This window comes from Hypomesus nipponensis, chromosome 3 (genome assembly GCF_054491055.1).
Source record: "Hypomesus nipponensis isolate SF chromosome 3, ASM5449105v1, whole genome shotgun sequence".
In the NCBI taxonomy this organism is placed as follows: Eukaryota; Metazoa; Chordata; class Actinopteri; order Osmeriformes; family Osmeridae; genus Hypomesus; species Hypomesus nipponensis.
In genome coordinates this window covers 8,003,460-8,025,302 of record NC_140363.1, presented here as the reverse complement: position 1 = coordinate 8,025,302, position 21,843 = coordinate 8,003,460, and the positions used below count along the sequence as shown (strand labels likewise).

The following is a 21,843-nucleotide window of genomic DNA, read 5'->3' as shown; positions in this document are numbered from 1 at the left end:
CTTTATCAGCTGTGTAATAACCATTGGTTCATCTCAATGTATGTCTTCCATTCTGCGTAACAATAGGCTCCAGTAGCAGACGTAGCACTGGTATTCTCAAAAGGACTCTAATTAAAACGACTTCATGCAGCCAAGTGATTAGCCAAAAGGTAGAAAAAAAGTTAAATCCCAATTTTAACAGGATATTAGAATGTTTTTTATTCCTGCTAAGAGAGTCATCGTGGGCAGTCAAAACTGGGCAGTTCTGAGGAGAAGAAACGGCCTCAACCCGTGAGACCCAACAATGTATTCAAGGGCACATTTCACTCAACACAAAACATCACCATTATTACAGGTGGAGAAGGGAGTCCATATCCCTCTGATCATTGCAGCAGGAGGTGGGGGCCGCGGGTACAGTAGCCAATCGGGTAGCCAGGAGGAGCTCATAGACACTGACCCTTCTGTGCAAGGGCGGAATGGAAAGTCTGGTGCATCAGGTGTGTTTGGTTTTCATACTGCATGAATACATACTGTATACCAGCATGTTTAGCATTAACGGGTATTCGTTTAGTGTGTGCGAGTGAGTATATGTCTTTTGGGCATTGCATGTCTACATACACACAAATACATGTGTTCCTAGTGCTTTCTGGTTGAAGCCTAAGATCCTTCTGGCTGAAAGGGCAAGCTCTCCCACTCTCTGCTATCACTGCAACGGGAAAGTTAATGACTCCTCTCAGGGTTGAAAAACCAGAACCATCTTGTAATTACAGACTAGATATGCATTGATGGAGATAACTATGGACAAAATATACTTTGGTGAAGATACAGTATGTGGGGTAGAAGGTGCTGACTCTGCACCCAGTAAGTATGGCATCAACTTTGTACGTCAAGAAGGGTACATGTATATCTTGAGGAAGTAGGCGCTCCAATAATATTTTTTTAATAAGTAAACCCAATAATGGAGTTCCATGCAAATCCAGGCTTTTTAGTATTCAGCTGGTGTTCCAAGGGAGACGACTCTTCTTACTTGTAAACATTTCATGTGTCCTTGAAGTTTTGAGTAAGAGCCAGAGCTCGCTATGCATGTGTTTATCCTCCTTTTACCAGCTCAAGATCATTTAGTATCAATATGAACAGATGCACAACTATTTGCACTACATACAGGATATCTGTTTGACTCCGTTGTCTAAACAAGGAGTTGTCTGATGTGTAGGGTGTGTTGTTATTTATTTCTGCCAGAGAACAGCATTTATTATTCAATTGTTTGGAGATGATGCAGTCCTGCTGAACATGAGCTAGCTTTAGAGTGCCCTACATTTACTTAAAGGGGAACCTGGCAAGTATGAAAAATGAAGTATGTCTGGTGTGATTGGAACCAGAGTGGATTTACTTGTTTGTGTGTGTCTGGGGTGGGTGGCTTTGGGAGACAACAAAGGGCATGAGTGGAAAGGAAGGTGCAACTTGGAGTCTCTTTTTAACTGGTGTAAACAGTGAGGCATGGAGCAGTTGCGCAACACTTTCTCACTCCGTTTTGTCCTCTTTGGTGATTTGTACGTGTGTGTGTGACTGCATCTGTTATTTTGGTCCTTGTTTTGTTATTGCAGTCAGTAGACTTTACATTCATTATGGATCACGTATAGTGAAGCATATTCCATCTCCCACGTAAGGATGTCTGCCATGTGCCCATAATGTGGAATGGGAAGAGCCTAAGTAAGTGTAAGTGTGTGTGTCTCTCTTAGGTGGAGGTGGAGGCTGGAACGACAGCACCCCTGGGAGCCCAGGCGGGAGGCCCCTGGTGCTGGGCGGCCAGGGAGGGCAGCCGTGTCAGACGTTCAGCTGGCAAACCAGGGGTGGTTTTGGAGGTGGCGGCGGGGCCTGCATGTCTGGTGGAGGCGGGGGTGGATACAGAGGTGCGTCAAGGATTCATTATGATCCATAACATGACTACCAAGTAATTAGTTATAATTATCACAATTTGTAAAAGTACTACTAATTACTATTAGCTAATTAGCTTATTAGCTCATTTGTGGATTTATGCTCAATACATGGCCGAAACTGTGTGGACTGTTTTGGAGGATGTTTCATTCAAAAATTAGGGGCATTAATTTACAGGTCATTCTTTTGCCCTTTTGCTGCTTTATTGTCTTCCACTTTTCTTCCGGAAAGGATGTTGTTACACTCAAGATTTGTTTCGATTCAGTCAAGAGCGTTTGTTATGTCAAGCTATTAAGCCAGACTCACAGTGGGTGTCCAAATTCATGAGATTAGGGCTTGAAGCAGTTCGAAAGCTCGAAATAATTCAAAATTGATTTCCACAAACCATGTCTGTAGGTAAGGACTTCATTGGGGGAATCATCATGGTGAAACAATAAAGAAACGTCTGCAAACTGTTGACTCAAAGTTAGAAGCATGGAACCTTCCAGAATGGCTTTCAGAGGCTGTGCCTTTGAGATTACATATTATTGGGAAAAGTAAACCCTACCTGCACATGTAATTACTCTTCCACCAAACTTTGGCATCCGCACAATTCAGTCAGGTAGGAAGGGTTCCTTTGACATCAGTCAAACCCAGATTTGTTTACAGTCTGATCGTCACTCCAAAAGAAAATGTTCTCTCTGCTGCAAAGTCTAACAATGTGATGCACTACAGCCGACACTTGGCTTGGGTGCACCTGCTTGGCCATGGAAACCCATGTTGCTAAAGAGCATTTACTTTTTCAGACCTCGCTTTCAGAGGCACACTGGAACTCAGTGTTTGCAACTGAGGACAGACTGTGTTTACATGCTGAGCTTTTGTTGCGCTTAAGACTATTTCCCTGCACAAAAGCAAACATACCGGTGACTTGTGTACCAGGGTAGAAACTGTCTTGATGAAAAAGTGTCATCCAATTTGACGTACCACATTGAAAGTCACTGAGAATTTCAGTATAGTACACTACTGGCAGAGTTTATTTACGGAATATGCATGTCTGTGTGCTTGATTTGATCTAATGGCCAGCAGTGGATGTTTAAAAGGCAGTCAACGAGGCCATGTATTTCTTCCATCTCCATTCAGACATACAGAATAAGACGACTTGGCAACACTTTACATCAATGTTACATACAACTACCATTTATCTGCATTGTAATACCTTTAGAAAAAGCATTGTAGGTACAAAGGAATTAATATGCAAACTGTGCAGTGTTAAGCATTATTAGCAATTACAAATACATTCCCATACTAAGTATGGGATTTCAATCAAAACAAAATCAACGTTAAAATACACTTACTCCTGGAAAGCCCAACCTCCACCAAGCCAAGTTTCACTATGCATAGGCAGTTCCTATGTCACAACAGTATAATGTTGTCACTATGGGTATTGCTATGTAGTTACATGGTGGTTAATGTGACCTTATTGTGAAGTCTTGCAGACTACTTATTTGTATCTCTACTATGTGGCCAATGGTATCCAGTATCAATCATTCTAGGGGAGCTTTTCAAAAAATCTTCTCAACGTAATGATGTTTAATCTATTGGTTCTCATGTCCAGGGGGCAACACCAGTGAAGCCAATAATCCAAAACAGGATGGGGAGGACGGCTCGTCCTTCATCAGCCCAGACGGGGAGATGTTTATGGATCCCCTCAAAGGTAGTTGAGCCACACAGTGGAGAAAGCCAGGGAGTGTTCCTGTTTGCTGGCATTACCCCAGACACATGGTTTTAATGCTTTACATTAGTGGTTCAGTCTGTGCTGTGGATTTCTGATACTATCCTCACAGAGAGACAGAAGACCGTCATTCCGTCAATAATAATGCAGATGCCTCTTTGCTACTCTCTCATCTTTCACTCATTCATTCACACTCACTTACTCAACCACTCCTAATTGTGTGAGCATGTATGTGCGTGTGTCGATTTCAGGTATGGAAGGTAATGGTGAAGTGATCATCAGCCAGGTGCAGAACTGCAGCCACTGTGAGATGAACGAGTGTCATCGCACACAGGAGGGGACTGTGTGCTACTGTGACGAGGACCTCGTCTTGGACTCCGACGGAGTGTCGTGTATCAACCACACCGGTTAGAAGAAACCTCATACACACATACACCCATTCACACTTATACACACGCTGATAGATGCAGATACTCACACACGGAGACAGACAGGCATGCGTAGAAACACACAAACAATGACAAAGAAAATAACTGCACAAACATGTAACACGCACAGAAACACACCTATCCACCAATGTTTGCATTTGACCTTACACACTGGAAGCTCAGTTTATAGGCTTTAGCTCATTAGATATGTATATTAATTTGGATGAATTAGCCAGTGTCTGTAATATATTTGAATTGTTAATGAAGTGGTAATTAATTATTTCTCAAGTAATTAAGCTGTAAAGCCGATGTAATATATTGAATTATCTTGTTTCAAAGAGATTGTTAATGAAGTGTAATTATGATCCATCTTCAGGAAAACCGGTAACAATGGGTGTCCTGAGCTGAGGGCAAATAATATACGAGCATGTCTTAATAATTCAAATGGTCTGTTTGTCCCTTTTCTGCAACTACATTTTTGTCACACATAGGGGACATTATTGAGACTGTTTGTCTCAATCATCCAACATCTTTAGATCAGGTCAGAGAAGGTAACAGAAAAGGAAGCCTGCAGAAGTCTATCAAGATGCAACCGCTGTCTCCATCTCTCTGTTGTTGTCCTGGTGTCAAATCAATCGCATTGATTAAAACAAAGGTCACTGCCACAAGGAATTTCTGGTACTCTGGGTTGCCAGGTTGTGTAATCAACCCCCTCTTTTACAGAGGTGTCTGTCCTGTCACCACAGCCCTCGCTGTCCCACCTGGCTCTGGGGTTGTCCGTCGGTACCTCAGCCCTCATCGCCGCCCTGCTGCTGGCTGTGTCCGGGGTGATGATTAGTGAGTTGCGACACACAGAATGCACACGCAGACACAAACCCAAACACTCTTAATACAATGACTTTGATCCCCATCCTAGGCATCAAACGCAGGCTGACAGGATGTCTACGCACAGCCATAACAAGCTCAAAAAACACTCTTAAAATGAAGCAGTACAACTGTGTGTACTGTAATGAAACACTGGGGAGGTTGATGATACTGTGGCTAAAGACAGACTGATGCTTAATTGCAATTGGCCTGCGGATGTGTGGCTTCTGTTTGAGACAGTGCCGGACTGAGAGCCATTATGCCCAGACACATGCACTTCTAACACACACACACTCACACACACACACAAATGTGAACACAGATGGCAGCCTCCATCAGTGGAATGTTTGTGTGTAAAGTACCACAGATTGTGTGACTAAGGGCTACCATACCTCAACACACATCCGTGCATATGCCCAGGCATACAAAATCAGCATGCGCACATGCTGTACAACACAGCCTCAAAAAACCATTCGCCAGCGGATGTTTGTGATGTGCGTGCGTGTGCGCATGAGAGGGCATGACTGAACGCTATCACCACCAGACGGATGCACTCATTGAGCCATCAAGCCGCACGCTCCATCATCACATGATTTACTAGCGATGGAATCTATACCAGTGTCGCCGTGATGACCAAACAGTGCTAATGATGGATTGCTGGTTAAGCTTAGGGTGACAGAGCTCATCAATTTGCTGGCACATTCAGCAATGAATTGCTGCTTATACGCAAACACGCACTGTACACATAAACACTCCCCTCCTCAAGTAGTGTGTGTACAGAATGAGCCAGGGCCTCTCTTATGTGCATGCGTGTGTGCTTTTTGCGTTTTGTGTGCATCATGTTTGTGTCAGACATGGAGATGGAGAGTGTGCTTATGTTCAGTACAGACACAGCAACAAGCCTGAGACATGGACCCAAGTTAAGTTGCAAGCCAACATGGACTCATGACTACTTGACTTCTAACTCTAGATAAAGAGATTTATGAACAATTCAAGCACAAGTATAATATGTTTTTATGACTATCATTAACTAAAACATTAACTAAAATAGAAGCTTAGAACCTTTTTGATTTTTCATGGCGTTTGGTCAGTTACCTACCAACATAAAAAACAGCTTTGAAATGTACGTGTTTGTTGCCCCATCAGTTTTAATGCAAAGCACTCTTCAGAGCAGCTCTGCAACACAACAGTGGGCCAGCCTTACATTATTACTGCACATTAGGTTACATAATATGGCAGTAGCAGCAAATGGTTCTGTATGCTGTTTACAACACTTGCATCCAACAATAAGAACATTCTGACAGAACATAATCTAACTTCATCCAAAAATTGAAAACATACTCTCACCGGTCAGTTACCCTATATCGTTTGCAAACAAATGGTGTTAAGTAAGAGTTATTCATGTTTGTTTGAAAGATAAAACAATCTTAGGTAAGGTTTCAATTCTGCAACTACTGAACGTCTCTCAACTACTGAACTACTGAACAAAAAAGAAATAAAGGTATCTATTTTCTACTCGTCTTTTCAGTGTACAGACGCAAACACACGGAGTTGCAGTCTATTCAGCTGGAGCTGCAAAGCCCAGACTGTAAACTGAGCAAGCTAAGGGCCTCAACCATCATGACCGACTACAACCCCAACTACTGCTTTGCTGGCAAGACTGCCTCAGTCAATGACCTGAAGGAGGTGCCACGGCGCAATATCTCTCTCACCAGGTAATGGGAAATGTGTGTGCGTGTTTGTGTGTGTGTCTGAAAGGGAAAACTGCGTTGGTGTCTGGCTTTGGTAGTGTTTGTTTTGGGGTACAAAAGCCTAAAGGTGGTTGAATCCCTGAGTACAGTTGGAGAAAAGAGGTGGGCGATGACTAAAGGTGTGATGTATGCTGCAGGCAAAACTACAGCAGAAACACTGAAGAAACCTCCAAAAATGGAGGTCATATTCCCACAAAAAGTAGTTTAATGCTGTTTGTGTGCTGTGTAAAAGTGTTAAAAATGTGTGTGTGCGCTTACATTGCACAGGGGCCTGGGGCATGGGGCATTTGGAGAGGTATACGAAGGGTTGGCAGTTGGGATTCCTGGAGAGCCCAGTCCCATGCAAGTAGCCGTCAAGGTGAATGGGACAAATATACTGTGTTGTACAGGCCGATTAGGCATCTGTCAGACTGATCAGATGGAAGTGTATGTACTCTGGATCTCTCATATGTGCCTATGTTCTATCCTGCTTATCCATGTTATAGACTCTTCCTGAAGTGTGCTCAGAGCAGGATGAACTAGACTTCCTAATGGAGGCTCTCATAATTAGGTAAGAGCCACACAAACTAACATAGACGTCCATGGGCAGTGGAAACATACTCATTTCCACACAAACACACATGATGCACGAGCTCATGCATTTAGAGAGAAATGAAAAATATACATCTTCTCATTCTTCTTTTCCATTTTGTCCTCTTTTCTTCATCCATACTTCATCTAACACTCTCTAGTAAGTTCAGCCACCAGAACATAGTATGCTGTATAGGTGTGAGTCTGCAGGCCCTGCCTCGTTTCATCCTCCTGGAGCTCATGGCTGGAGGAGATCTCAAAAGTTTCCTGAGAGAGACCAGGCCCAGACTGGTAAGCACCAAAAGAAGCTCTTTCTCGGGGTGGGCAGTCAGAGGAATCTTTTGGTCGTTAGAAGCTAATTGAGTTGAGCTGCCTACAGTTAGGCCAATTTGGAATGTCTTTTTGCAGTACTGCCTTTCTGTGCGTCTGGCTTCCAAGTCAGTCTGTGCTTCACACTGGAGGGCGTCTGTGAGGGTGCGCTACGACGCGGATGTCGGAGCTGATCGCGGCTGATTGCGGCCCCTTTAGTCAATGGTGCAGTGCACACCAGACGCACACCAGACGCACCGTGGCGCTTTCCAAACTAACGCTAAGATTCTGAATGGTTATTATGCGTTTAGTGTATGCACCTGCCCACCACAGTAAATTCCTTGTTTGTGTACACTTACTCGGTGATTCAATTCAATTCTGATTCTGTTAAAACACTGTGTGCAGACTGACGGTTGTATTTCGGTTATATTAAGATTTCACATCATGGATGACGAGAGATTCATCTGAAATGCTGTGAAGACAGCTAAACCTGGTTGCGTTGCGGTTGCAGCTGTAACACATCCGGTGTGAATAGGGTGTTACTGTCTTCCATGCAACTGCATGCCCACTAACATGTTGGTTGGTCTTGGTCACTCACTTTTTCCTGTCTCTCTCTCTCTCTCTCTCTCTCTCTCTCTCTCTCTCTCTCTCTCTCTCTCTCTCTCTCTCTCTCTCTCTCTCTCTCTCTCTCTCTCTCTCTCTCTCTCTCTCTCTCTCTCTCTCTCTCTCTGTCTCTCTCTCAGGAGCACCCATCCAGTCTCTCCATGGTGGACCTTCTTAATGTGGCCAGAGACATAGCTAGGGGCTGCCAGTACCTGGAGGAAAACCAGTTCATACACAGGTAATCCCCCCCCCCCACACACACACACACACACACTGCTCTGTGTGTACATTGTACATTGTGTACACACACAGGCATGTGTAGAGACAGCATCCTAAATCAACAGATGGGGGTCCAAATCTCTTATCCAGAGGACTGAAAAAAGGAGAGCAAATAAGGAGCAGATGGAACCGACAGCTAACCTGTTATCCTCTGCCAGTTACTTTGGCATTTGCTGTCTTCACTTCACCTGAGATAGAATGTTTGTCCATACCTCCCTAATCATGTCTGCCCCAACCTCCAGCCTGGGAATAGCACAGTGACAAACTAGCCCAATTAAAGCATTTACTCAACATCTGCAACAAAAAAAAAATCAATCTTCCTAATTGTGTTCAAGTAAAAACACACATATACCTGCACTGTCACAGACACACACATGCACACCCCGCACCAAACCTCACAGACAGGTCAATGAAAACATTGAAAAATATGTTTTTCCCAAAAATATTTGAATTCAAAATGCAGAGGGAAAATGTCATGGGTGGTTCCTGTTGCTCCCCTCCTGGGGGAAGCCAGGAGCGGTGATCGGCCTTATCAAGGCAGCTGGGGGCCAAGTCCAAGTACTCACCCCATGCCTGGCCAGGAACTTGGGGGCAGGAGAGCTATCTTTTCTGCATATTTTCATATTGGGGTTCATTGTGGAGGAAATCCTTGTGGGCACTGGAAGATCATACCAACTCCACACCGAAAGGCCAGAGAGATAGCCCACCTGAGCACCAAACACTGCCCCAAACGAGAACTCCACCCTGGACCTTCTTGCTGTGAGGTTACAGTGCTAAGCACTGTGCCACCTTTACCAGTGTTCTGTACATTCCTGCTACTGTATGTCACCCCCTGTCCCCCACTACCACTTGAGACATTTTCAGGGGGGCACCATTCTGTTACAGTAATGTAGTTATTCCACTGTATTTGACAGTGATCAGCAAGTATAATATTGCTGTGACCAGCACCCGAACAAGCAATTTTTAGCTCAGCCTCACATTCTTTTGGAGTGTAGGATGCATACAGCACACATTTTTATGGCACACTGCAGTGAACATCCCACTAGAGGCATTGTTGGTTTCTTATATTTTCATAAGAAGTGATTAAGACGCTGGAGAGACCATTTATTGTTTGCCTGCGCTTATAACAGTAAGCCTTTAATCCTTAGAGGTGTGCTCAATTTTGTAAAAGTGGGGGACAAATGCACTCATGCTGGGATATGTTGAAGCTATCAGCTGTTTGTTTTTCTCTGTTGAGATACTTAGTGACTTTGCAGCTTTTTTGTTGACACACAATTATTAAACCTTTCAGAAAATAGCAATACCCATACATATATCATGATATACAGTGTGATTAAGAGAATATGGCCTCTGTGTCACCTCATATTTATACCCCTGTGAAACAGGAAGTTCTGGATTACTGCTTGAAAGTTCCTGAACACTGATCAACTTTGAAAAAGTCATCTGTTCATAATAAATTGTTAGGGTGCCAATAATGCTTAATGAGCGATAATGCATTTACTTAAATTAAAGATAGGATTGTTCTCATGAAATGAACATGAAATGAAGCTACTTCCCAAAAAGGTGAATTATTTTACTATTTTTACAAATATTTTCAATGGAGATCTTCATTAAGTTGTTCTCTTACCTTAGAACTAGGCTTAATCCATGTCCGGGAAACTGGGCCATAGAGTCTATGAGACTAACAGTGGATTCAATCTAGTAGCTTTTTCCAATATAGATCAACAATAAACAAATTCAACTTTAAAATAATGCTCCTGGTACAAATGATAGGGAGTTAACTCTATGGAAAATTGTTTTCTAAAGGACACTGAACTTTATAAAGAAAACTATGGCCTGATTTATTGAGTACTCGCCAGAGTGTAATTTATCTTTGGTTTATGTGAAACATTTACTGTATGCTCAAGGATGTGAATAATCCACTCTACTACTACTGAATCAACAACATAATGGCTCTGCTTTTCTCCAGGGACATTGCAGCTCGAAACTGCCTCTTGACCTGCAAAGGACCTGGGAGAGTGGCCAAGATTGGAGACTTTGGGATGGCCAGGGACATTTACAGGTAAGGTCTCACCACAACAACAAAAAATCTACAAGTGTATAACTTGTACTTACAGTACTAGTCTAGAGTCAGTCAAATGTCTCCTAACCCAAGTTTCTGAAGGGCCTCCATTTTAGTTGTATGCACCATACAGTTAAGGATGTGGCAAGGATCCATCATGCCAAGCTCCAAGTTATCCATGAGTGCACGAAACAGTGCTTCGGACCAATCAGCACCCAATGAGGAACTATTGGCAGCTACAAGCATTGTTGAAGTTAGACCTTGATACACAGATGGTTCATCCAATCACCCCCAATATCTTTTAAAAGACCCTGCCCTTTTTCAAACTGTTTCTATGGACGATTTCCCAGATGGTTATGTGTAACAAACCATCTGGCGAGTCAGGTTGCCATGCAATATCAGATATTCTTTCTTGTATGTTTTGAGATGCACACTCCTTTTTATATCATCTCCTGGCCCACAGGCCCAACAGCAAAACGTCTAAAACGTTTAAAAACAAAACTGTTTCAGACAACTTTCAGCCATATTAACATGGTGGCAGTTAATCCTGGCAAGATAATCACTGGTGGGAGGAAAGGAAAGTTGGTTGCCATGCAACTCCTTAGGGATGACTTTTAGGATAGCTGGCTTTAATTGCAGCTGAAGATTTATCAGGTGCACCGCTGAGTGTTCTTGGTGCCTAGAATTTGTTTATTAGGGGGATCTTGTAATCTGACGTGCACTAGCAGGAATTTCAGTAATTTTTTTCCTGGGAGATGTCAGTTTGAGTTTGGTCACTGGGGAGTTGAGTGACAAGGTAGGGAGACGACAAGCTCAGTGTCTGAATCTTACCCGTAGAAGCAAGGGACAACACACACACGCAATTACGTAAGCTGGAAAACAAGCAGGTGTATTTATGATAAACGTACACTTGTCATTCAGACACACACTAATACACAAGCCCAAAAGCCGGGGCGGCTGTGGCTCAGGGGGTAAAGAGGGTAGAGAGGGTCGTCTGTTAATCGCTAGGTTGGCGGTTTGATCCCTGACTCTTCCTAGGCCATGTGCCGAAGTATCCTTGAGCAAGACTCTGAACCCCAAGGTGCTCCCGATGGGCAGGCCGGCGCCTTGCATGGCAGCTCCGCTGCCGTCAGTATGTGTGAGAGTGAGTATGAATAGGTGAATGAGAGGCAAAATTGTAAAGCGCTTTGAGTGCCGCTCAAGTAGAAAACACGCTGTATGAAAGCAGTCCATTTAGCATTTACAAGCAGTGTATTCTTGACTGTAAGACAGCCCCTGACACCCTTGGAGGTCACTTTCATTGATACGTGAGCGATGACACACACACAGTACTTGACTCACGTACTTTCTGTCTTCATAGGTTATTTTACGTCACCTTCGACCTCTTTATTTCCATCTCCTGTTGTTGGCGTCTTATTCCTCCTCCTATCTCTTTCCTTTCTGTCCTCATCACCCATGCTTCTCTAACTCACTCCCTAAAACGGACAACTTCAGTCTCTTGGTCTCACCCACACACTTTCACACTTCAGAATGAATGATTTGGCATTCCTGTACCCACCTTAAGTTATGCAAGTTAGCATACCAAGGTGCATTACCTTAAAAAACCTTGCGAATGGTACGATGGCTGTAGTAACGGCGCCTGGTACTTCAGTGTCCGTGGGATACAATCATAAGCCTTCTCCAAGTACATAAAATCTGCCGCTGTAGCCCTTGTAGCGAGGTCTCGTCGTGTTAAAATTGAAATACTTAATTTATCATAAAGTTTGGGGCACCACCCTAATATTGGTTTAGGACATTAGGGAATGTAGGTATAATAGGACATTACCTATATTTAACATGTAATAATCAGTCTCATCTTTAGGAATGAATTTGTGTGTAGAGCCAATCGTAACATCATTGAACACGCACGTCAAAATATCTTTACAATGAATTTATTCAAGTAAGGTAAACAGACCTTATGAACAACTTAGATTATGAGTTTGATATGAGTTATTGGTTTCAATGAACAGAATGAAATGGTCTAACTTAAAGAAATACAGAAATGGTAAGTCAGTGATTACATCCTTACAAATCATGAACAGAGCTCCCGCCAATGCCAAGTCGGGGAGGAAAGAGTGTTAGCCATAGTTACATTGGATCATGAGTTGATCAATGAGGTTGAGGGCGGTTTGCGCCAAAGGTCCATTTGAAGAATTGGAAGTGAAAGCGCGGCTGCGCTGCCGGGTCATGTGGCTGAGTCTGCGGGACCTCAGTCAAGTCGCAATGATAATTGCGTTTTGGTTCTTCGATAAACGTGCAGATAGTGTCGCGATCACTATAAAGTTGAATCTCAGGAGAAGCTTGGGGACATCGTTTGGAACGCCAATCCCGATGGCGTTCATGCCATGGTTGCTTTCGCTGGAGTCTGAGATTGATGGTCATCTCAGATATTTATACAGTTCAGAGTTCGAGAAAGGACCTGTCTGGGGTCAGACATTGATTGGGGGAAGCTGGGTTGTCAACTCCCCCCTCCTTCCTTCACACCTACCAAAGGTGTGATCTGGTCTCTGGCTGGTTCAAAGGATCATTCAAATATTGTTCTGGACATCTTAGTACAGTTACAAAATATAGTTGAATGATTGTTTTATTATGAGAGCTTTGTGTAGATACCAAGAATGACAAGGGTATTTTTCAGGAAAAAGGAGCAGTTACTAGAGTCAAGATTTCAGTGAACGCAACATTAAAACAAAGTAACACACATGACACAAATATCCCTCTCATAATTCTCCACCTTGTACTCTCGTGGTAAAGGTGAAGTCTGAAGAACTTTCCTCAAAAGTTCGGATTAAGATATGTTCTTTGTTCAACTGCCGCCAAAACGGATAGCAAATGGTTGCTGGAGACGTGTTGTCTCAAGGAGGCCCTTTGAAGCTTGCAAGCTAGCAGGAGGGCTGAGATTGGGGAGGTCACCCCCCAATTCTATGGTTCCTTTGCATCCACGTTTGGTGGATAATCAGCATACTGAGAGTGTCACAAGGGCTGATTAGGTTTGTCTGATGTGATTGAGTCACTCTTCGGGTGTGGCAAGATGTTGGATCTGTGTGGTCTTGCTGACCTCACTACACCCTTCTGGCCTGACGGAGATCTGCGGGGCCAACCAAGTCCAGAAGGCCTCCTTCAGCTTGACAGCTTCCTCCACCGCCAGTATCCACCGGCGGGTCCTTGGGTTGCCGTGGCGACAGGCATCAGTAACCGTCTGACCACAGCTCCTGCCAGCTGCCATTACCACAAAATGAGTTCTTATGTTATGAACACATGAACTGTTAGGACAATATTACCACATGCTTCAGTATATTAGCAGTCTCCAAAGGCCGTGTCTCAGAATATCTCACAGCCACGTCGAATCAACTGTCGTAAAAATTCTGGGCTTGCCAGTAAAAGCTGTAATGTAAAATGTGTCCTTTTTATAGGCCTTTTGTCTTCAGACAGATCTCATCACAGTCTGTTAAACAGTTTATGTGTGCTGTGTGATTGTCTGATTATGTGTGTGCCAATCCAGAGGCTCACCTTTTGTGTCCCCAGAGTGGCTCATAGAGGGGTGTGTGTGTGTGTGTGTGTGTGTGTATTGTATGTGCATGTCTTGCTGATCCATGGGGCTCATCAGGTCAGTTCAGTTCAGTCACCTTTATTTTCATTCAATTTCACTTTGCAGTAAGATGAATCATATCATCAAAATGATAAGTAATTATATTTATATTATACAGTCCAGTGAAGTAGTCCTGTAAGGGTGTGTGAGGGGGGATTATTATTTTAAGTTCAGCAGTCGTATGGCTTGTGGGATAAAGCTGTTGAGGAACTTGGCTGTTCTGCATCGAAGGCTGCGGAATGTCTTTCCAGAGTTCAGCAGTGAGAAGAGTCCATGGTGCGGATGGGAGGTGTCCTTGTTGATTTTGTGAGCCCTGGTCAGACAGCGTTTCTTTGCAATATCCTGGATGGGAGGAAGTGAGGACCCGATGATTTTCTCTGCTGTCCTCACCACCCTCTGCAGGGACTTCCAGTCAGAGGCACAGCGAACCAAACAGAGATGCAGTATGCTCTCCATAGTACCTCTGTAGAAAATGGTGCGAATTGGAGAGGGGAGGAGTGCTTTCTTCATTGGTCGCAGAAAATGCATGCGCTGCTGAACTCTCTTTACAAGAGCTCAGGTGTGATGGGACCAGGTCAGAGTGTCTGTTATCTGTACTCCCAGGAACTTGGTGCTTCTGACTCTCTCTACTGCCGTGTCGTTGACGAGGTGTGGTGTATGACTGGGCTGGCTCCTCCTGAAGTCTACGATGATCTCTTTAGTTTTGTCAACGTTCAGGGACCAGATTGTTGGTTTCACACCAGACCACCAGATGTCTGACCTCCTCTTTGTAGGCCTTGTCGTGGTCATCACCCGCACAGACTGGGGTCTGTTGTTGAGGAAGTCAATCAGCCAGTTACATAGTGGGGTGCTGAAACCAAGGGTGGCCAGGAACAACATACGCACATGTGAGTTATCCCTTCCAGGTGTTCTAAGCTCAGGTGGAGTGCTGAGGCTATGGCATCCTCTGAAGAGCGGTTAGGCTGCTAAGGAAACTGGTACAGGTCAAATGTGTGTGTGTGTGTGTGGGGGGGGGGGGGCGGAGTCTGGAGACAATGTGGTCCTTTACCAGCCTCTCAAAGCACTTCATCATATGGGGGTGCTACTGAGCGGTAATCATTGAGGGAGGAGATTTGAGTTTTTTTAGGCACTGGTATGATTGTAGCAGTCTTGAAACATGATGGTACCACAGCCTGGATCAGCGAGGTGTTGAAGATGTCCATGAGAAAACCGGACAGTTGGTCGGCACATTCCTTGAGCAACCGTCCTCGTATGTTGTTGGGGCCCGCTGATTTCCGAACGTTCACTCTCCTCAGGGTTCTCCGGACAGTGGCTGCTCATTGGGGCGAGGTATAGATGTTCTCGCAGGAGTGTTGTTGAGTGCTTTAAACCTTCCAAAGTGGTTATTTAGTTTGTTGAGGAAGTGGATGTTGTTATCACAGGGTAGCTTTATAGTCTGTAATGACTTGAATACCCTGCCACATTTGTCTGGTGTTCGTGGGCTCATGGAAGAAGCCCTGCACTTTCTGACCATGGACACGCTTTGTAACTCTTATGGCACGCTTCAGGTTGGCTCTACCACTACCTTGTCGCCAGACTTAAAAGTGTCATTCCGTGCTTTGAGCATTACACGTACCACCCTGGTCATCCAGGGTTGTCTGTCTCCATGGTTGTCTCCTTGGTGTGGATTGACCAGGAGAAAGATGATGAATCAGGCAGAGGCAGTTATCAGCAGGCTGTCTGACAGCGCGTCGCACATCAGATTACAAGCCTAGCATGAGAGTATGACTAGTTTAAACCAGTCAAAGAACCAGTAGTTCAAACTCTGTCCAGAGAGGAATCCCTTTCTTTTCTCTTCAAGATAAGGATATTTTTTTCAGAAAGCCGATGTTTTGGTCTACTTTGACAGGATCGGCATTCTAATCGTCCAATAACAGTTTTAGATTGACCCGCAGTTTAAATTGATGAATGGGACTGATGGAGCCATGGGTTTGAGGGCTGTTTCCATGGCAATGCTGCTGTGAACTCCGGCCTTTCATTCATTCATATTTGTATGTATGTGCGTGTGTGGAGGGCTTGAGGTGGGGGTATCCTCAATTATTTGTGCTGTCTCTCTCCTCATTTCATTCTCTTTGCCATTTTATCAACTCATCGCATCGTCTCTGCTCGCTGTATCTCTTAATCTTCCGTTCTCTGTCGCTCACGGTGCCTGATAAAAAGGAGTATATACTGCAGTTGCAATCTGCCATGATATCAGTATACTGTCTTCAAGCGTTAACTTGCCACCTCTCAGAGCTTTGCACTGAGCTAATACTGTACAATGGTGAGAGAGTTTGGTCTACACACTATGCAAACCTGATGAATTTAAAGAATGCCAAAAAGCACATAACACATAATATGTGTGTGTGTGGGTGTGTGTGTGTGGTTGCAGAGCCAGCTACTACAGGAAGGGTGGACGTGCCATGCTGCCCGTGAAGTGGATGCCACCTGAAGCTTTTATGGAAGGCATCTTCACATCAAAAACGGACACGTGGTGAGTGGTCTGCTGCGTAGTGAGCTCTCCCTCCCTCATACATCTCTGGAAACTAAAGTCCCTCTCTTTCTCCCAGGTCATTTGGTGTTCTGTTGTGGGAGATCTTCTCGCTGGGTTATATGCCCTACCCCAGCCGCAGCAACCAGGAAGTGTTGGAGTTTGTCACCAATGGTGGTAGGATGGATCCTCCCAAAAACTGCCCTGGACCTGTGTAAGTTAAATATAACATTTGCTTTTAGCCAAATGTGTTTAGACATTAGACTGTATAATGCATTCTATATTCTACATTCTTCAGGCGCATTTGTCTGTTTAATAATGTATTAAATTGTGTGTAATTTATTAATTTATTAAGCTTTTTTTTAAGCTTTGTTTTTTAGCTTAAAAAAGACTGGCAAGGTATGACATTGCCACTGCTGTTTTTAAGCTTGTGAATGAAATCCCTGTACAGTGCTATGTGTTCCGTCAAAGAGGAACGCCCATGCATTTCCCCTATAGATTGGGTAAATATGTTGTTTGTATGCAGAACACATTGCTGTTGTTATGCAGACAAAAATAATGAAGCATATAGGATGCTATGGTGCATACACAAACACACTTACAACCTTTAGCTTCAACCCATGAATAGCACACACATTTAACTCTGTGCTCTAATAATCTACTTGTCCCTATGTCTTCTAACGCAGCCAGGTCATTCTTAAATATCGACCCCCAGTTCAGTTTTCCTTTTGTGATCACATTTTCATATGAAAGGAATAAAAACAACAAATACAGCCCCCATGCAGTTCCATCAGGCTGAACAACAGCTTCGCAACAGGAGTGTTGTATTAGTCAAGCAGAAAGCTACAAGCCCAACAATTCAGCCAAGCAATTAAGAACAAGCTTGATTTGATAACGTCTCAATGGGTTGTCTCCAGATTTAATACTATAGCAAAGCAACCTCTCAAAGGTAATCACTCAAACTGGCGGTTCATGTGGCATTTAAATCAGTCACCGATGGATGTAGAATAAATATTAAAAGACGTAGACAGCTTTTTGATGAAGTGCTTGAGTGGGTCTGTGTCTGGCCAGGCCTTATGAGAAATATCCTGTTTGCATTTGTGCAAGGGGTAAAGGGAGGGATATTTTAATTATTTGTCCTTGTATGTTTGTCTCCCAGATACCGAATAATGACTCAGAGTTGGCAGCATCAACCTGAAGACAGGCCCAACTTCTCCACCATCTTGGAGAGGATTGACTACTGCTTACAGGTAGAGTGCGCCATGTTTGGATATACCTCGCCATGCTTTTACGCTCAAATTGCGAAACACATACGCCTGAAGTGGATGCAAAAGCGTTAGTACATGAGGCCCTCTGTGTCTATATTCACTCACTGGGTGCAATAGCCATTGTCAGTATACACATTATATAGAAACACATCATTTATACTAGCTATATGGGTCAAATATGAAATAAAAACTACTGTCAAGAAGAACATATTCTTATTATATTATAAATTAATTTATATTAGGAATAAAATTAATATTTAAGGCATCTTTTGCCAAATTACTTTAATAGAGTGTTAAGCCTATCTTGGAAATTTCAAGTTGAAATGACTGGAGATATATTATGTTCTGAACAGGATCCTGATGTGGTAAATGTCCCATTGCCTGTGGAGTATGGCCCTGTACCTGAGGAGGATGAGCGTGTGCCCATGCGGCCTGAGGACCCCACAGCCCCCTCACTTTTAGTGTCCGCGCAAATGCCCGATAGGGATGGACCCACGCCTCTCCCCTCCTACCCCTCCGAGGACACACAGAGGCCTGGCGAACCTGTCCTCCAGCCCAGCCAGCTGGCAGAACCCAAGCCCCCAGTCTTGGCCCAACCCCAGTCCTACTCTCACCCACACCCACACCCACAAACATCCACCACTGCCACGGTAACCTCCACGGCAGCTTCAAAGATCCCCAGCCAGCCTGGCCCAGAGGGAGGCCACGTCAACCTGGCCTTCAGCACCCAGGGTCAACCCCCAGAGAAGGAGAACCACAACGGGAAGCCCACCAACCTGTGGAACCCCACCTACGGCTCCTGGTTCCTCCAGCAGCAGCAGAGGAAGCAGCAGCAGCAGAGGCAGAGTGGGGTTGGTGGAGGAGGAGTACCAGCGGTGGGAGGGCACAGCGGTGGCAGGGTTCCCGGAGAGGGGCAGGAGTACGTGGGGAGGACGGTGGCAGAGGCAGCGGGGGCCCTGGGGCTCCAGCACCAGCACAAGCAGTTCCAGCACCAATTCCAGCAGCAGCACCATCAGCTTCAGCAGCAGTTGCTCCACCAGCAGCAGCAGGGTCTCTGCCGTCCGCTCTTACCTCCACCCCCGCCCCCTTCAGTCGCCTCCAACACTGACCCCTCCCCGCTGGTTCTCGATTCAGCCGCCCTACCACCGGTCCCTCTCTACAGACTACGCCGATTCCCATGTGGGAACATAGGCTATGGATACCAGGAGCAAGGCCTGCCCCTGGAGCCTTCCCACAGTGGCCCCAACCCCCCTCCTCCCCCTCCCCCGCCAGCCCCTGCCACCTCCTCCTCCTTTGGCTCTGCCCAGAGAGGGGTGCTGCCCACCTCTGTTTCTTTAAGCCGATCGGTTGTTTCTGAGGACAACCGCCCGCTGCTGGTTACCATGGGAACAGTGCAGGATTCCAGGCTACCAAGAATGGAAGGGCACAACGCCACTGTGCTTTAGCTGTTCCGGATCCACACGTATCCACTCTGAGACTGTGTTGAGAAACACTTGAGGAAAAATATGTTAACACTGTGTGAGAAGAGTTCTAAACATTTGGACTCCCCTACTATCTCGAGTACCAAGTTGCATTGTTTCTTCCACAGATTGAAGCAAACCATTTGTTACCTGGCCAAAGGGATATTGTAAGTCCTGTAGAACCCAATGAAAAGCTTGGCAAAAAAACTGTAATCTACTAATGGATACTGGAAGCAAAGTTTATAATACATTGGCTGGCTAATTGTTGTTTAACGGAAAATATGTATTTTTTTCTACGCTCGATGTAACCAAGAGACTGAATTATGGGGCTTGGGAATTTCTTCAAGTAGTTCAGAACGACTGGTTGAAAACATTCCATTTAGTAGCAGCAGTGTTTATTTGCGGATTAGCTATAGTGTGGCTTTACTTGTCAAAGCAGTCATTCGGAGGCACGTATGGAACATTTTGCATAAAACAGCAGTTTTCAGACATTCTTTGGACACCAGTATGACTATAGCTTTGCTGACGTTTTACTGACTTTGTTTACATATTTTGCATCACAAAATGCTTCTGTTCTTTTTTTGTGAATCAAAGCCTTGGTAAAGGACTATCAGAATCAATTTTGTAAGTAAACTTTTAAATCGGAAATGTGATTCAAGGAAAAAAAAGTGTTTATTGATGTGTGCTTGCCTGCTTGTTCATTTATTTATTCATTTGTTTATTTATTATTTGAAAGAGGCTTTGTAAATTAATAATAGATGTGCTTTTAAAACCAACCAAATGTTCATTTTGCAAATATGTGAGCATTTTTTGTCTCTGAAACTGTTCCCCCCCGTCTTGTCAACCTAAATTAAACTTGATGAACAATCAACAACAGGTTAGACTGGGTGGTAATCATGATGGCTGAAATTGTTTTAATAATTTATGCTTAAGTTGAGCGGTTAGGGAATTTAGCTATTAATCATAAGGTTGCCGGTTCGATTCGCGGCCGTATCAAAATGAAGTTGTGTCCTTTTATTGTGACAAAATAACTCAAACTTAAAAAAAAGAATATATATAGTAACACTGCACTTCAGTCAAGAAGCACCGCCGTGTCGATACATGAAACATCCACTGTTAACCGTTATGATAATGAACTGCACAAATGTGAAGCCTACGGGTTTGGGAGTTGAGATCTGCACCTTCTGCAGGAGGTACAGTATCCAGTAGTGTTAGAAGGAGGCGCTACTGTGTGTTTTTCATGAATGGATAGATGGGGAGTTACTGTGAGGCACATTTGGAGAATACTGCAAACCAAACATATACTGTAATTCAATGCCCTTTTTAGAAACGATTATTTCATGGACTCTTAGACAATTGAAAGCGCTCTTTTACCTTAAGAAGTTTGGGCATTTCGGCTGTGGGGCTTTTTTCAGTAACTCTTTCTTAATTCCTTACTTGTAAAAATGTAATCCAATTTCATGTCCCTCCCCCTGATCCATCTCCTTTATTGGACATCGGTGAATAGGTCTTTACCCCAAACTGCTATTTTAAAATACTCAATGTTAATACATTTTAAAATTTTATCTTTTCTATTTGAGAGAGACTGTTGTAGAATATTAAGTATTCTTGAGTGAAACATTTGAATACAAATTGCTTGTGGTCCACAAATGAAACTAAGAACTATTTTGTGAGGTTCTTAATACAGCTGTCATGAACCATTTTCACACATTTATGTGCACAGCATCTATACATGTCTGTGGTCAATGTCTGCTTTTATTTAAGGGCATATGTGGTTTTGAGTAAATTAAGTTGCAAACTTAACAAGTTGTTCACAATGGCCTAAAACTGACCAGACAAAAAAGAAAGTGTTTCTAGTAAATGTATTTGTCCATTTTCTCTACTCAACTTGAACCTAAAGCAGTAATAGGCCATAACTTATGAAGTAACATTTTAATTCTTAAGATCTGATGTGAGATGTCACTTCAACTGTGGGTTCCAGAGAGTGACATGCTACTGTCCTTGCCTGCATCGCTGTGTTGGCAAATTATGTGTTTTTTTTTTAGCTCACTGTCCTTGAGTAAACAATTTAAAAGAAATACCTGCACCTGTAAAATGTTGTAATTATGAAGTATTGTACTATGACTCTGGTAAAAGCTGTAAATTTGCCCTTCAGATGACATTTGCCAAAATGAATAAATTGCTATATAATAACGTTTGCGTGTTTATCACACTGGAAGGATTTGGGCTACAAATGGCCCTCCTTAAGAATGAACATGTGTTGCATTGGACAGGCCGGGACATTTTGATACTTTACTCTGCAATCTGGGCTTCCAGTTTCCGTTCAAAATAAGACATAAGTAGTCTTAACATTGCTCAATATTCCTCAACAATACTAGTACCCTTTAGATTGAATTTGGTCCCAAGGCGTCATTTGTATTTGAACAGTGAAGTGCAACAATTTCAAACAACTCTATACTGGCTTGTTTTTGTCCCCTAAGAAATCAACTC

The 21,843-nt window shown here is 43.7% G+C and overlaps 1 protein-coding gene across 1 annotated transcript in view; it reads left to right on the top strand.

Annotated features, from left to right (window-relative positions):
* alk (ALK receptor tyrosine kinase) overlaps positions 1 to 21,496 on the top strand; it is a 208,494-nt gene extending 186,998 nt beyond the window's left edge. Inside the window, exons 16-30 of the mRNA XM_084683172.1 lie at positions 335 to 476; positions 1,719 to 1,889; positions 3,509 to 3,607; positions 3,877 to 4,032; positions 4,777 to 4,890; positions 6,446 to 6,632; positions 6,936 to 7,026; positions 7,154 to 7,218; positions 7,400 to 7,529; positions 8,291 to 8,388; positions 10,399 to 10,491; positions 16,527 to 16,628; positions 16,705 to 16,839; positions 17,785 to 17,875; positions 18,247 to 21,496. Coding sequence (XP_084539298.1) covers positions 335 to 476; positions 1,719 to 1,889; positions 3,509 to 3,607; positions 3,877 to 4,032; positions 4,777 to 4,890; positions 6,446 to 6,632; positions 6,936 to 7,026; positions 7,154 to 7,218; positions 7,400 to 7,529; positions 8,291 to 8,388; positions 10,399 to 10,491; positions 16,527 to 16,628; positions 16,705 to 16,839; positions 17,785 to 17,875; positions 18,247 to 19,338 — 2,766 coding nt within the window. The 3' untranslated portion in view covers positions 19,339 to 21,496. The remainder of the gene's footprint in view (positions 1 to 334; positions 477 to 1,718; positions 1,890 to 3,508; positions 3,608 to 3,876; positions 4,033 to 4,776; positions 4,891 to 6,445; positions 6,633 to 6,935; positions 7,027 to 7,153; positions 7,219 to 7,399; positions 7,530 to 8,290; positions 8,389 to 10,398; positions 10,492 to 16,526; positions 16,629 to 16,704; positions 16,840 to 17,784; positions 17,876 to 18,246) is intronic.
* The last annotated feature ends 347 nt before the right edge of the window (positions 21,497 to 21,843 follow it).